At 57.9% G+C, this 16,167-nt stretch overlaps 1 protein-coding gene across 3 annotated transcripts in view; it reads right to left on the bottom strand.

Moving 5' to 3' along the window:
* Positions 1–3,829: 3,829 nt before the first annotated feature.
* Kif26a (kinesin family member 26A) overlaps positions 3,830–16,167 on the bottom strand; it is a 38,138-nt gene continuing 25,800 nt past the window's right edge. For 2 of the 3 annotated variants that reach the window (XM_085830702.1, XM_021179102.2), the window contains exons 6-16: positions 12,437–12,649; positions 11,798–11,891; positions 11,232–11,494; positions 10,948–11,131; positions 10,644–10,806; positions 10,305–10,467; positions 6,837–9,759; positions 5,907–6,112; positions 5,732–5,752; positions 5,286–5,436; positions 3,830–4,923 (exon numbers count right to left, since the gene is read on the bottom strand). In XM_085830702.1, the coding sequence (XP_085686828.1) occupies positions 4,742–4,923; positions 5,286–5,436; positions 5,732–5,752; positions 5,907–6,112; positions 6,837–9,759; positions 10,305–10,467; positions 10,644–10,806; positions 10,948–11,131; positions 11,232–11,494; positions 11,798–11,891; positions 12,437–12,649 (4,563 nt within the window). In that variant the 3' untranslated portion in view covers positions 3,830–4,741. Of the gene's footprint in view, positions 4,924–5,285; positions 5,440–5,731; positions 5,753–5,906; positions 6,113–6,836; positions 9,760–10,304; positions 10,468–10,643; positions 10,807–10,947; positions 11,132–11,231; positions 11,495–11,797; positions 11,892–12,436; positions 12,650–16,167 lie in introns of all 3 variants that reach the window. The other variant, XM_029484876.2, reaches the window with a different exon arrangement.

Here is a 16,167-nt window from a genome sequence, read left to right as displayed (position 1 = left end):
GGTGCCAAGCCTTGGAGGGCACTGGGTCACCTAGAACTGGCGTTACAGATGACTCTGAGCTGCCAGGTGGATTCTGGATTTCCCACCGGGTCCTCTGGAAGGGCAGCCAGTGCTCCTAACCTCTGAGCCATCTCTCCAGCCTCAGCTATTCACTCTTTAAATTCTGAGCCGGGGTCTCAAATCCAGGTAGGATTTGAATGTTAGATCCCATGGCTCTGTCACCAGAGTGATTGGGATCAAAGGCCTGCATCTCACCCCATCTAAAAGCTGGGGAGGGCACATTTAAGAGTCTTGGTAAGGAAGGCACCTGTGGAGGACTCTTGGGCTGCCCCGGGCAGAGCCATGCCCTGGAAAGAAGGTTCATGGAGGCTTGGACCTCTCTAGTCCTCCCAGAAGTCTCTGGCTGGGACAACAAGGATACCCCTCGCTCAGCCCCCCGTGCCTGGTACCCCTGGATTCTGCAGAAGAGAAAACCCTCTGGCCTGCCTTTTTCTGAAGGACTGACAGACCCTGGGGCTGGACCTCAATGCCCCCATTTGTAACTTAAGAACATCTAAGGCCACCCATCTGGAACTGTGAGTGAGTAGCTCTCAGCTTCCTACCAAGACCCCACCATACCTCATCCTGCCTCCACCCTGCAGGAAAGCCAACCTCTTGGCAGCTCTGGGAATTCCTTCCCAGCCCCTCCCAGCCTCCAGGGCTTCCTGTGTGGAAACAACCTGAATCCTGCCTTGCTAAACACAATATCAGGAGGGAGAGGGCGCCCTGTGAGCTTCCTGTTTGCAGGGAGCAGATCCCAGGGCCTGGTCCCAGTGCTCCTGGCCCAGGAATGGAGCAGCCAAGCCAGAGGGGTGGAAGGAAGAGTGTCTTCATGCCAGTTCAGGAATGTAGGGGTTCTCCTAGAAGGATATGGCTATGACACAGGGCCTTGCAGTTCCCTGGGGGACTGTGAGGTAGACTCCCTAAAGCTGAGGCCACTTCCAGAGAGCTCAAAGCATTGTGAGTCCAAGGCGTCTCCTTCTGACCCAAAGGAGTTCTTGGAGAACGGATCACACACACACACACACACACACACACACACACACACACACACACACACGAGACAGAGAGAGAGAGAGAGAGAGACAGAGACAGAGAGACAGAGACAGTGACAGAGACAGAGACAGCGAGACAGAGACAGCGAGACAGAGACAGCGAGACAGAGAGAGAGTCACACTTCTGGAGGCAGTAGGTCTGGCCCTGTATAGGGATTAATCCCCACAGCACCCCTCCCCATTGGGGGCTTGAAGGGGTACAGCCACACAGCTCAGCCATTGCCCTGCCTGCTTTGACTCTCTGGCTCTTGCCTCTTCTGAGTTCTCTACTGTGTCCTGGAAGCTCCTTGCCCCTCCTACCCATTGGGCTTTCTGTGCCCAGGGCTGGCGTGGTTAGGGCAAGCAGAACAGGTCCCAACTCGCAGGCTGAGTCAAGCGGGCACCTTGCCTTAGGGAAGCACGTGGCCAGGAGCCAGGCCAGCTTCTGAGCCTGAGAGCTGACGCCTATGCTGCTACAAGCCTGCCCCCTAAATGGCCCAGGCCCATGCCCCAGCCTCTCCAGCTTCAGGTCCCTGCTGGCTGGTATCCCTTAAAGCTGGACTGGACTCAGGCTTCACTGAGCTGCACGATCTGGGAAAGGTTCCCTCAGGATCTCAATCTACCCTCCTCTGTGCAGGAACGGGGTCAGGAGCTTGAGTGGCCCCATCCCCTCTGCTTCTGTTTTCCATCCCTAAGGAGGATGCAGCCATATCCATTACAGGAGGCACGGGGCAGACTGCCATGGGCCCAGCTTCCACTACAGAGCTGGGTTCTGGGTGAATGCTGTGTTCCCATCCATAAAATGGGAGTAGAGGGACTCACATTGCTCCCCACGAGATTCCCAGCCCTTAATGACAGGGCTGAGAGCTTTGATGTCCCAGATGAAAGGCCATGCAAGGCTCCCAGGATGCCCTCAGGACAGTGGGTTCCTAGTGTGGAAAAGCAAGTGCCATGTTCCTCAAGTCTGAACTGTGAGCATCGGGCTTTACCCAAGAGGCCACTAACAAGCTGGGCTTTACCTACAGCCTGTCAAGGATCGAGACCGGGAATGCCTCTCTATGGAGAAGGTTGTGACAGTCCTGTGACAGAAAGATGCCAGTGTAGCTGAGATGTCCCAACTGCTGCCCACCCTCATACAGCCCCGATAGCATACATGCCCAGGAGGCAGAGCCCATCGCAGGGGCCTTGTGGGAAGCCTTTCCCAGGCTCTATGTGGACCCTGCCTGGACCCTATGCTGCTGTTACTGCAGATAGCACCTCTGCGCAGTGCACACTGGCACTGGGTTGCAAGACATAAAAGTGAGCTTTTGGCCTCTCTCCTGAGACTACCCCCCCCCCAATTCAGCATACCCTGTACAACAGGACATCTAAATCCAAGGACAGAATGTCTTGGATGACACAGAGCTGGCTGGAAATATCACTGTCCTTCTCAGAGCCTGTGTGCTACTGGCTCAGGATACAAGATGTAGGATCAGGGGAGTCTGGGCACCTTCCCAATTGGCCTGTGACTCCCAGCCCCACACACCTGCTGCAGTAGAGGAAGGCAGACCAGGAGGCAGCCCTGTCAGACCCACAGAGGCCAGCGAGCAGACTTGGTTAGAACAACACTTGGGCATTCTGCAAACCGTGGAGTAGTACTGTCTGCCCAGAGCTGTCTTCCGCCCCAGACGGGGCCCTCTACAGGGAGACTCATTCCTTTGTTCAGTCATTCTCTTCTCTTCAGCAAGTGCCCCCCAGGGCTCTCTGGGGCCCAGCCCTGTGTCATGCAGAAGTGTGATGACTCAGACCCCGCCCACCCAAGGGCCCCACTGAGGCTAGGAGATACAGACACAGAGACCACACAAGGTGTGACTTGCCACCAAGGAGGGGCCTTGGCAGCAGGGCCACCGAGAAGAGGCCCCCACAAATACTGCTAGAGGCCAGAGAAGGGGGTATCCCAGTCATGGGGCTGCTAGGAGGGGCAAGAGTAGAGAAAAGCAGAACACCCAGGGCCCAGAGCCAGGTGGGATCCTGCAAGAGGACCCGGCACAGGACAAAGGGAGAAGCAAATTAACTCAGTAGGTGATGTGCAATGTGATGCCACAGAGGGTAGCCCAGGCTAGCCTCCCTATCACAGGGGGAGTCAGAGCTCCCGTGTGCTCAGGCACTGGAAGACAAAGAACAATGGACACCACAGTCTTTCTGGAATTCAGCTTGTCACTTTGATTTCTCCAAATAATAAACCCAGTGGGAGGGGTTAGCAGCCACCAGGAAAGGCTGTTGTCCCTCCACCTGGCTCCCGGCTTCACCTTGGATCTTAGGGTCACAAAAGGTCTTGGGGGATTAAAGGCGTGTGATTTTTGAAGCCTAGGCTGTTGCTAGCCACCTATTCAACTTCATGGGAACTCATCTAGAAAGAACAGGGAAAGAGCAGGTCCCAGCACAGCTCCCTGACATCCTCAGTCCAGTTGGTGGCTGCCTCCCCGCAAGGCCCGGTAGCATTCTTACCCCCCTCACACGGTAAGATATGAGCACATCAGGGGTGAAGGGCTCAGGGGCACCCAGGAAACTCAGGACCATATAAACAATCAACTCATCTTTTATTCACAAATAAAAACAGCCGTGAGATTGTTATCTACACATTTGTACAAAGGTCTGGATGCTTAGAAAATACATAACGGTCAGAAAGCACGAACCTGCGTGCAGGCCACATCACAGGCTGGCAGGCTCGCCCCTCGTCTGCATCTGAAAAGAACAGCCTCCCATAGACCCCCCCACAATGCCCCCAGTGTCCCCCAGGAAAAGCCTGCCCCCTCACAGCTGCCAAGAGCCCCCAACCTGGGAATACCTGTACAAAACCATAAAAACATAGATCATTTGTCTTCAAATTCCCACTGCAAACTCTATGTTTATAGGCAAAATGATACAAAAATATGAAGCTAACGGAACTTTTAAAAAAACCCACACCCCCGTCTTTGTTGGAGGTGATTCGCTTCATTGTTTTGTTTTTTTGTTTTTTTTTTTTTTTTTGCTTGTGGTTTTGGTAAGAATTCCTGCCGTGGAAGAAAGCATTGTGTGCTCATGGCCCAGCCCTAGTTTGTGGCCTCTGGTGTCCTCAGAACAGAGTGGGGCCCTCAAGGAGAGGAGGGAACTGACAGCTAGCTGTCCACACTCCGAGGACACCACTGTTAGTGTGGTGGTGGCCACTCAAGTGGACTATTGAGAGAAAACTTCTGGAAAGGAAAACTAACCCAATCCTAAAAGAAGGCTGGCCGGAACAGGCCTGCCCTGCTACACAAAACTGCTTGGTTGTAAGGAAGGCAAAATCAGAAACAAACTGGCTTTCGTCTGGCCAGAGTGGCCGCAGCCGCCTAGGCTGAGACTCTGTCTGCTGGTGTCTGAGTTCTGTCTTGAGTCCGTAGCACCAAATTAGAAAAGGAGAAAAGGCCTACTCAAAGTTAAAGGCACTTGCGTGGCTGTCTGGGTGGCGACAGTCTTTCCATCTCCGTGCGCAATCTGTCCACTGGCTGGCCCTCCCCTTCCCACCCTCTGTCTCCTCTCTGAGATCCCCCTGGTCCTGCACAGACCCTGCGTCTTCAACCCGCCAACCCCCTCCACATCCTCACTCCATCCCACATTATGCTCACACCCCCTGCCTTGCATGTCCTGCCTACGCCCTGTGTTCAGCCTCAAACATCCACCTCTTGTGGCCCAGGTACAGCAGTGGTGGCAGCAACTCCAATGTCAAAGCAGGTGACCATCATGACATGGGCCTTGCACAGGTTAACGCACTGCTCCAGGGCAGCTGTGGCTTGCTCCAGGGCCACCAGATATTCAGCTGACTCTGGCTCCAGCTCTGGGTCCACCTCAACTGGAGAGAAAGAGATGGTGTCAGGGCAGAGATCCTCAATTTCCTCAAGGAAAAGTGCCAGCCCAGCAGATCCTCCCTTCCTGCTGTCTGCCGTCTGCGAGCAGCTGAGAGCAGAGGAGAGGCAGACTTGGGAGCAGCATCTGGGATCCTGGACCTGCTGGGGGGCCCCCTGTTCAGGGTCTGGGATCCTGCACCTGCTGGGGGCCCCCCTGTTCAAGGTCTGGGATCCTGCACCTGCTGGAGGGCCCCCTGTTCAGGGTCTGGGATCCTGGACCTGCTGCGGGGCCCCCTGTTCAGGGTCTGGGATCCTGCGCCTGCTGGGGGGGTCCCCTGTTCTGCCACAGAGGGAGAGGAACACTCACACTGCTCCAGCCAGCGCCCAGGTTCCACCATCAGCCGGCCCTGGGTCTCAGCCAGCTCCTCGCAGAGGTGGTCACGTTTGGCCTGCACTTCCTGCAGTCGCTGCTGCCTGCGCTCTGCGAGACGCAGCTTGGAGCTGATGCACACTGGGCCCTGCTGACAAGGGACAGAAGAGTGGGTTCAGATTTAAAAGGCAGGGAATCTCTCCCTGGGGGTTTTGAGCACCCTGGCTTTTGCCATGGCCTTCCTCCTGCTTTGGGGCCCACATAGACACATGGCCAGTCCCCAAGGTAAAGGGTGGAGGATCTCCAGGGGGGCCCACACTTGGGAGTTCCTGGACCCCAGTTGTAGTTCTGTGGAGACAGCTGTAGCCTGAAGAGTCCCTGCAGTCACCTCCCTGGCAAAGGGCACCAGGACAAAAGCACAAGGGTGTTCAGGCGGTTCCTACCTTCTCTGCGTCCTGGGAGGGCTGTGGACAAAAAAAAAAAAAAAAAAAAAAAAAAAAAAGGTGAGGTCAGGGGTTGCCTGGCCCTCTCTCCAGGGGCCCAGATAGCCTATCAGATGTCCTATCAGCTGGCCCTCCCTGCCACCCCAGGGCTCCCGCTGACTGTAGCACCCCTGACCTTGGCTTCATTCTCCCTCAGAGGCAGCCGGTGCCGCTGCAGACGCTCCACGTCATCTATTTCGTACACCTTGATCTCGAAAGGCTCCTTCAGAGAGCCGGCCAGGGGCGGGGGCAAGTCTACCCATTGCCCGGGGAGGCTGGGCTTGCGGCCTAAAGCAGCAGCGTCAGGAAGTGGGGCCGGGATCAGCCTCCTCCGCTGTAGACCTGAAACAGAGCCAGGGACACCCCAGGTGTCTAGCCACATCACCTGCACAGCCGCACCAACTGCTTACACGGCAGTAACTGCTCTAACTCACAGCCTCCCTCCCTGCCCCTCTGGTCGACAGGGAGGGGCCCAGAGCATACTTGGGTAGCTGGGACACTGGGCAGGGAGAGCCCTGCACAGCGCCCACTGCCTAGCTTGAACCCAAAGCCTTGTCTTTTTACTGTCAGGGTTTAAGAATTAGCCTCTGGTGTGGAGCGGGTCAGAGAAGGGAGCACCCAGGAACTGACTGCTTATAAACTATAGTGCGCCGTGCACCTCTACGTTCAACAAAGCCCAGGGAATACCTGGGAAAGTGTCTGGCTGATAATTGCGTGTGCTCACAATCTGAATATCTTTCTCAGCGTTGGATTAACGTTTATACCCTGTGAAGGGCTGTACGGCCCCATTGCTTATAAGCTACCAAGGGTTGGGCACACCTGGCATTCGTAGAGACCACACAGGGTGAGGTGTCAGGGTAGAGAAGCCGGGCCCACCCACAAGAAACAAGAAAGGAGAACCTCACAGAGCTGCCTCTAAATGAAGAACCCATGGGGCTGCAAGACCCAACTGCGGGTGGGGATCAGGACCCACCAGAGTGGTGGTGACCAAATGCACCGTCAAAGATCTCTCGGGTCTACACACTATAGAGTGCCATGCCCACCAAGGACCAGCCCTGCCGCTCACCTGTGGCTCTCTTCTTCGGGGACTTGAGGCTGCGGGAGCGGGCACCCAGAGAGGCTGTTCCACTCTCGCTCATGGAGTCTGGAGCCGAGGAGGCACTGCCAGTGGCCTCGCTGTCCCGAATCATGCTCTCATAGCCACTGCTGCCGCCACTGTGGTAGAAGAGAGCAGTGCGGCCCATGGCAGGGGGCAGCTCACCGCTCAGCACGCTGCTGTTGTCACTGCCATGGCCACTGCTGTAGCGCTGGGGTCTCCTCGGAGCGGTCACTTTGCTGTAAGGGGAGGGCAGGGCAGGGCTCGCGGGCTGCCGCTCTTCAGCCAGGTTCACACCGCTGTCGTTGCCGCTGTCCGAGTCCGTCGAGCCCCAGGAGAGGCCGCCTCTACCAGGAGATCCACTGGCTGCCAATTCGTGGACACGGCTATGGGCAGCCCGGAATGCCTGCTTAGTGCCCATGATGGTGCCCCGACCAGCCTTGGCCCCAATACCCGGCACAGCCCGTGGAGCAGCTCGGGGTCCTGGCACAGCGCTACCAGCTGTCTTGCCTGCCACAGGCCCTAGTGGTTTCACCGGAGCACCCAGAGCCCGAGATGTGCTTGGCCCCAGATTACGACCCTTAGCTCCACCAGCAGGAGGCTTGGTTGCTCCAACACCCTTGGCTGGGCTGTTCCTACAGGCAGGAGCTGGTCCAAGTGGAGGGCTGGCGGATGGTACACCCAACCTGGGCACAGCCCTTGGTGGCCGTCCTACGACATCTCTGACCTTACTGCTGCCATGTGCCAGGCCCTCACACCGTTCCAGGGACATGTGGCCAGAGGGACGGTGTGGTGCGTCCATCTTGCCAGCTCGGGCTTTCAGGCTGGATGTGGCCTTGGGAACAGAGGAATCAGACCGACCACTGGGCCTGGCTTCCTCCTCCCCTCGGAAGGCAGAAGGAGCCCCTGCCCTGGTCAGTCCCAGGGCCTGGGTGGGGGTGAGGGCCGTGCTCTGCTCCAGGCTAGACTTGCGCACAGGCGGGGCTGGGGGGCCTGCCCCACTAGGCCTTGGAAAGAAGGCGCCCTTGGGCGAGACGCTCTTCTTACTGCCCGAGGTGGTCTTCAGGCTTCCTGAATGGACCACTGCCTCTGCTGGAGCGTCCCCACAGGATGCAGCAGGTGTGGTCACTCCTAGTGTGGTGGCCCCCCTCCGCAAAGGTGGGATCCGAGCCACAGCCTCTGGTCTCCGCGACATTCTGGATGCCACCTCACACCCATCCACCACTCTCTGGGCACAAGCCGGCATCATCTGAGTCTCAGGCAATCGAGGGGAGCCTGGGGTTGGGCTTGGGGCTCTGCCCGTAGAGGCTATCTGGCGCGTGTCACAGTCCTCTGCCCGGAGCAGCCAAGGGTCCTCACACAGGCCACCAGGGCTGTATGGACCCCGGCTAGGACGAGCTCGGCTGGCTGTGGAGGTAGTCCTGGGTTTCCGAGGCAGGCTGGAGTGGATAGTCTGGGCTGAGGCTACCTCATGTGGGGACCTGGCCCAAGGCTCTCTGCCAGGTTGGGTCTGAGTTGTTGCAACCGCTTCTCCAGGGTGGAGACTCCGGGCTGAGCCGGGATTGTCTGGTCTTCCACACTCTGAGGACCTGACCTTGCTTTCCTCTAGGGAGCTGCCTGGGGTAGGAAACTCTGGTGGACCCGGCCCTGCTGCAGAGTTGGGGCTGAAGGGAGGCTGTGGTGTGGGACCACGGCTTTCAGACAAGCAGACACCAACGTCACTCAGCCAGGAGCCAATGGAGGAGGCTGGACTGCCGCCAGCCCACGCTGTTCCCTCTGGGAACTCCCCGGGGTCTCCGGGACCCTCAGACATCTGCGAGGTATATGCATCAAACTCATCATTGATGCTACTGATGATACTGACTGGCCTGGACCCTGAGGCCAAAGCCTGCAGGGAGCAGTCGCTGCTCATGCTGGCCAGACTGGAGGGCCGTGTGGCCCCTGCAAGTCCGCCCAGAGGTAGCTCCTCTACCACCGTGAACACCAACTCATCCTCGCCATTGAGTTCCACAGGCTGCTGCAGGGTCACTGTGGTGGTCAGCAGGCCTCTCTCCAGATGGCGTCCACGAGCCGACGGGGAGAGATAAGCCGAGTCTGAGAGCAGCGGGGGCAAGGCCGCCTGTCCACTCATGCCCACTGGGGGTGTCCGCAGCACGCTGTCAGTACCCTCTCCCCCAGGTTCTTTGGGGACGCTTTGAGCTTCCGGCTGGCGAGGCGGTGGAGGGGCTGGACTGGGCAGTGGCCTCCTGCCCCCGCCTCCTGAGGTCTTGTCTGAAGCAGGTGGCTCAGGCCGGGCACCATCTACTCTCTGCTCACTCTGTGTGCCAGTCTTAGAGGGGTCTGAGGCGCTCCGGTGAGTATCGTGCCCAGGGCTGCCTCGAGGGCAACTGGTGACCACTGTGGGGGCCACAGCCTTCCTGGAGGGTGTGGCCTCAGGTAACGAGGGTTTCCTGCCTCCCCGGGCAGGGCTGGCTTGGGCTCCGTCAGAGCCACCCTGGGGGCCCTGGGGGCCAGGGAACGCCTCGCTGCCATCTATGCACTCCAGACGCTCCTGCAGCTCGGCGAACGTACTGCAGCGGAAGTGATCAGCGTCCCGGGGCCCCTCGGAGGGCCTGCGTCGGCTCAGTGCAGGGATAATGGGCACGAAGTCAGGTGGGCCCTCGTTGTCCGTGAGCTCACGGTCTGACAGCGCCATCCCACCAGGACCCACATAGATGACCGTGTCGCAGGACTGCTCACTGCTGGATGAGTAATCGGGGTCTCCGGACAGGCCAGGAGCCGAGCGGTCGGGGTCCAACACCATGGCCCGTGGGTGGAAGGGCCGAAGGTGTGGGGGACGGCGGGCCCGGCCCTCCTCACAGGAGCTCTCTCCTCCTGAGGAACTGGATGCGTGCTGGGGCAGGACAACAGAGCCTTGTGAGTTCACCCACCCGTCGGCACACAGCCCGGGGCCCAACTCATCTCTCACTTGGACTCTTCCCTCTCAGCAACATGGGAGTGTGGTCTCTATGAGGCAATAGCAGCTGAGCAAGGCTGGAAGTGTTGGGAATCCCAACACAGGGCACAGAACATAAGGACGGCTTCTGGGGAGCTCTGAGGGGTGATCAGCATGGACCATGTCACAGGCTGGGGAGAGAGGCGCTCAGACGGGAAAGGCCATGCTGGCGCAGCACGCAGACCTAGGGCAGTGACCTCAGATTCCCTGGGGTGCCCCACAAGTCTCCTGCTGAGGTGCTGTTCACTCCCTTTATGAAGTAAACGCTACTGTAAGCATTCTACCCCTGCTCAGTGCACCAAGGACTTGGGGCCTAAGAGGTCCACCTGCAGCTGGATACACCTGTCGCCTCCTCTCCCTGACATCCAGAGTCGGGGGCTAGCGACAGAGGATGTGGGAGCCTGGGAGCCCTTGGGAGGCAGCAGGAGATGGGGCTGGCTCACCTTGCCCTTCTTCCTACGCAGGCGGTGGATGCGGGCAGCCAGCTGCACGGTGCTGAGTGTCTCTGCGTGGTGGGCTGGAGAGTCTGAGATGTGCGCGATCATAGTAGTGCGGCAGTTGGTGGTAGCCAGGGACTCCCTCAGTAACATGGTGAGTCTGTGGTCCCTACAAGCCAAGGAGGTGATCAGAGGCTGACTGAGGTGAGGGGCGGTCTAGGGAAAAGGCCAGGTGAGATGTAGACCATTGCTGGCCCTGCGCGGAGGCTCTCAGAAACGGCAGATATCAAAAGAGCCAGTTCCCCAGAGGTCACCATACTGGTGCCTGTCTGTGGTCCCACTCACCTGTAGGGCACATGCTTGGCCCCGTTGACCAGGGCCAGGATGACACTGCCCAGAGCTGACAGAGACAGACAGAGGGGTCCCCCTGATGCTTCTCCTCCTCTGCTGACGGCTGTGTCGCAGCTGCCCAGGTCGATCAGGTGCAGGCGGCTACGACCTCCAGACACTGAGGACACATTTGCAAGCAGGCGCTTTGGTCTGGGCATCCAGATGCTTCCACAGCCCACCCAGGAGGTTAGAGACGCCCACAAGGACTCCCCCGGGGTGGGGGTACAACCTCTCGGATGTGGCAACCCCATGCACCTACTTCCTCCTTGGCCACACTTCTCCACACGGTACTGGTACACGTGCAGGGTGAAGAGCATATGGGAGCTTCGCCGGGCGTCCTCCCCGCAGCCAGCACGGCTGGTGCTGCGGGCTGCCAGGGCCGCGTCCAGGTAGAAGGCCGCCTTCTCTGCTGTGGGTGCGCGCAGCTCGTTCTGGTTCTGGATCTGTGAGGGGAAAGCAGAAGCCACAGACGTGTCTTCAGGGGCTTGAGGGCCCTCCCCCCTCTCCTCCGCAGTCCCGGGAAGGCTGGAGGCGTTGCTGCACCTGTGTCCCACACACAGGGTCCTCCCGGAGGTACACGCCCGGAGACTGGGTGTCCTGAAGGCTGCCTGAAGCCACCTCAGCAAGCAGGTCCCGCAGACTCTGGTCGTGGCCGCACACTTCCACAGCAGACACACGGATGGAGAAGCGCGTGCCCAGCCTCTCCTTGCGTTCGTCAATGAGCCTGAAGAGCCAGGAGATAGCACAGGGCACGATGCCCAGGCTCTGGGGTGAGCTGTCCTTCCCAATCATGGTGTATGATTTGCCTGGGAGACAGAGGCATGTGAGAACCACCTCCGACTCTCCACAGCCTACCCTCAAGAGTCCTGTCAGCTCGGGAACCTGCCCAGTGTCCTCAGGGCCAACCCAAATGGGCCCCTCCAGCCTCCGGCCACTCTGAGGCCTCTGTCTTCCAGCGCTGCCTGCCTCCACTTCCTGTGAGATCTCCACTCCCACACCCACCATGGAGAACTACCTCCTTCTTCAATAGAGCCAGGCTCAAAGACGGCAGCAACTGGAATGGAGAACGGTTGGAAGACATGGGTGTACGGGGATCACAGAGCACTTACCGAGGCTCATGTGGCCAAAGGAAAAAATGCAGCCATCAGCTCCACTGACCACAGACTGGAGCACATCAGCCACCGTCCCTGAGCAGACCTCAGCCTGGGGAGGAACCCACAGGGACCAGGGCAGGTGTCAGAGCCAAAGGGTTGTGGCCACTACCTTCTGCTATGTCTGTATACGCCTGAGGCCCATCTGTCCTGCTCACATTCAGGCAGACAGTCCACAGGGCGGCTGAACTACACAGGGCCCTCCCACACTCACACAGACAGTACAGGACATATATGTCAGCAGATGAGACACAGACAATTCAGGTAGGCGCCTATGCCCAAACACCCGACCCAGCTCTGAAAGATGCTGCCCACAACACAACACAAGGAAGTCTCGGTCATTGCTCAGTGAGCTGGGCGAGCATCCAGCTTCCAGGGCAGGACATGGCTACTCAAAAGTGTCATAGGGGAATAGGCTCCGAAGAGCTCAGCGGTCCCCCAGCACTTGGCCTGGAGAACCAGGCAGAGGCTGGGCAAAATGTCCTAGGCTAGGATTACTTGGAAGGCAGACCTGGCAGGCACAACAGCCAGCGAGGCTCCCTCTCTGCAGAAGTAAATCAGATGTCACAAGCACCCGGGAGCTCCCCTCCACTGTACCTGCTCCGAGTCCTGGGGGAAGATGGCATCAAAAGCAAACATCTTGGGGACTGGTGCGGTGGGGGCGTGCCGGAGTCCTGCACAGCCTGGAGGCCCGGCAGCGGGGTCATAGAGAGTCACCTGCTTCTTTCGAGAATCCACCTTCAGGAAGGATGTGGACTCTGCTGAGCGCTGGACTCCTTGTGCCGGCCATATGCGCAGCATAACCTTCACCTGGGGGATGGCAGAAGTAGGCATCTGAGCTCCGCCCTCCACCCAGCTGGCCACTAATTACAGGGCAGGGGAAGCAAGCACGAGTCAGGACGGCAGACCAGGTCTCAGCATGGTTACCGGTACCACAGGAATGCTGCCTGAACGGATCCCACATGAGGTCAGCAGGGTAGAGAGAAAATGAAACCCAGGGTGGGGTAAGGCTGGTGAGGTGCAGAGCCAGTCGGCAGGGCAGGAGGCAGGGAAGTACAGGTCAGTCTGCAGAGACGGGAGGGAGGGTCCCTTGGACATTTCTCCTTCAGGGTCCCTCATCCTCCACCACAAGTAGCCTCAGGCCAAAGTCCCCCGTGGAAAGACTCGCACTCCAAGAGGACAACAAGCACACCCGCGGGATGTACAAATGAACAAAGCCACAGAGGGGCGAAAGGCCTGGGAGGGCCAGGTTCTGGGGAGAAACTCCATGCTTGCTGCCTCTGCCTTGAGCCAACTCAGGAAGCCATCATCATGGAAGAGAAAAACTACAATAGGCAAAAAGCGGAGGAAATTCCAACCAGAACGAGGACCCAATCTGAGAAGAGGGAATTCTGAAATCTTGTCTAACAAGTCCCAGTTTGGGGAAGCTGAGGGTGGGAGGGGTATGGAAGAGGAGAGGACAAAGGTGGCCCAGAGTTCCCAGAGCTCTGCTATTGACTAGTCAGCCTGGTGGACCTGAGCTCCAGGAACTCTGCTATTGACTAGTCAGCCTGGGCCATGGTAGGAACACAAAGGAGATTCCAGTGTGCCCTGTGCCCATGCCAGGCCCTGAACCCTCAATGACAATGGAGGATACGAAGATGCCAAAGAAAACTGCATTTCAGCACCCCAAAACCTGTGTGGGGAATGGATACTCTCCACAGGTGCAGGGGAGGGAGGCTGGGGCAGGTGTGAGGTTGGCAGGCACTATTTCCTCAAGGCCACCCTGAGTTAGGGCTCCCCTCTGCCTGGAGGCCACACCTTTCACTCTCCAGTGAAATCTCTGACTTCTCCACATTGGTGTAAATCAAATTACCAAGACTCATTTCAGAACCAATATTTTCCAAGGATTTAATTGTAAGTGACAGATACATAACGCTGCAAAATTGGTTTAGGGGGGCAGCCAGTCCGGGCGCCACAGGCTTGCTCCCACCGGACAAGGGGCACATTGATATGCAGAGCCTCCCGTGGAGTGCAGTGTCCCACCCTCCGGGGGGGGGGGGAGAGAGAGAGAGAGAGAGAGGAGCAAAGAAATCCGTGGCTATTGTGCTACTCAGAACCTGGGCTCCATCAGGCAAGAATCGATTCTTTTCCTCCCCAGAGACATGAACAAAACGGTTTCATTTCCAACCACTGCGCAATGCAGACGAAAATGTGCATTTCCAGGTAATTTTTGGCAATTTTTTTTTCATCGTGAACTCTTCACCACTTCAGGAGCCAAATGGGTTCTGGAGATGTGAGAGGCTGCCTAGCGGGGAGGAGAGGCCTGGAGAAGCTACGATTTGGCTCTGACGTCTCTCCCAATGCCTCTTGAGCAGACACTGATCCCGAGTCTCCAGGCAGGGAGGGGAACGAGCAGGGCATCTCGTCCAGCCTGCCCCCCACTGCCCCCATCCATTGTCTGCTGGAAAGAACCTGTCATTACCTCAGGGAAATGACAGGGTCTCTCAGGAGACAAGAGCATCCTCAACCCCCAAATGTGCAGATATCACAAAGCCGCCTCTCGCTGGCGCTGGGGGGAAGGGAAGCACGTTTTGTTTTTGTTTTTTTTTAACATAAAAGCAGGGCTTCTAGCTCCCCAGAGGTGGACCGATCTGGGGAAGGGGGGAGGGGCGCCACTCAGCACCCAACACCAGAGATGTCTTTTTTAATACCACAGTATGATGAATTACCTTAAGTAGCACATTAATGTCAGACACTGAATGTAATCTAACTTCTTTTCTGTGGCAATATTAAACGCCTTTCAGGAGGCGCTTCTGGTGATGTGACATCAGTGCTATTAGCACCTAGGGCCCCGGGAGGGGTACAGAGGTATGGGGGACAGGGGCTGGTTAACAGGCTGCTGGCCTGGACACCTGGTCTCTGGGGGAAGTCCCTAATGGTCCAGGGTCAGCAGCAAGAAGGTTGAAGGCTTCCCACAAGCGGCAGAGAGAGACCTGGTAGGCCCCCAAATACAGTGACAGTAAAGAAGAGCTGTCACTTGGAGTCTTGTTTATTTGTTTGTTTTTTTCGAGACAGGGTTTCTCTGTGTAGCCCTGGCTGCCCTGGAACTCACTTTGTAGACCAGGCTGGCCTCGAACTCAGAAATCCACCTGCCTCTGCCTCCCGAGTGCTGGGATTAAAGGAGCTTGAATGGGATTCCTTACGCCACCAGCCCTAAGGCAGACACTCCCTGCTACCACCACAGCCCCTGAGGAAGAGATGTCAGGTGGGCAGACAGGCTAACTGACCAGGCTGGTCCTGGTCCTGGCCTTTTCGGGGGTCTCAGCCTGGCTCTATGTCCACACAGCTCAAACATGACAGCCTGGTCCATGGGAACCACCTGTCTGTCCCAGAGCTGTGGCAGGTAGAGAAGAGATTGGAGTGTTCAAGTCAGTTAGGCCTGGGTCCCATCTCCCTCCTTTCCTCTCACTAGACAGCGCTGAAGCCTCATCTAGTAAGCATTGCCAGTGTGAAAGGTGGGGACAGCCAAGGACTGGCAGGCACAGGTAGTGGAGGGTCAAGAACACCCCTCCTCCCAACAGAGTAGGCACAGAGGCAGGTGCAGCTACCTGACACCTAGAACTCTGTCCTAAAAGAGGGCAGGCGGCCTTTGCCCTGTTCACGCCCCGCCCACGGGGGTGGGGGGCTGAACAACTCTACAGGCCTTCACCCTGCAAAGAAAGACCCAGACGGCTGAGCTGCCCAACTAGACCCACCACTGCAATAGAGTGGCCTGGGGTAGGAGCAGGTTTCTGGTTCAGATCCACACATCTGGAGGCGGGTCCAGAATTGAGAGGCTTTTCAGAGTCAGCTCTACATTCCTGGCCTGGCCACGGCACTCCTAGCCACGCTGAACGTGGATGTGACTCCCATGCCAGATGCCTGCTGCACTCAACCCCACGCCAGTCTATTTCCCACACTCCGCCCCATCAGAGGCTAACTCCGGCAGACTGCCTTGAGGAAACCATGGGGTGTGGCCCCATCCCAGGGGAAGGGAGGATCCAGAAGTCCTGGCTTCCAGCCACCACTTAGCATTCTGAGAGAAGGGCAATGAAAGCTGCCCAAGAAGCTAAAAGGGTGCAGAGTGAAGTCAGCTGGGCCCGAAGGAGGCCCAGGCCCTCCCACTCGACTGCAGCTGCCCTTCTGGACAGCCCTGTCTGGAGAGCTCTTCCTTCCTCTGGGGCTCTGCCTCTTCGGGAAGGAAGGCTGCAAACACTTGCCTTCCTTTCTGGTACCTGGTTAGGAGTTTACCCCCCAGTAGCCAGTGCTGACCATGTGTGCAGGACTCAAGCACGCAGGGCTAGTGC

Source organism: Mus caroli, unplaced genomic scaffold, assembly GCF_978045245.1.
Source record: "Mus caroli unplaced genomic scaffold, Mus_caroli_1 scaffold_14, whole genome shotgun sequence".
Taxonomy (NCBI): Eukaryota; Metazoa; Chordata; class Mammalia; order Rodentia; family Muridae; genus Mus; species Mus caroli.
The sequence above is the reverse complement of the archived record's forward strand: the minus strand, read 5'-3'. Positions and strand labels throughout refer to the sequence as shown.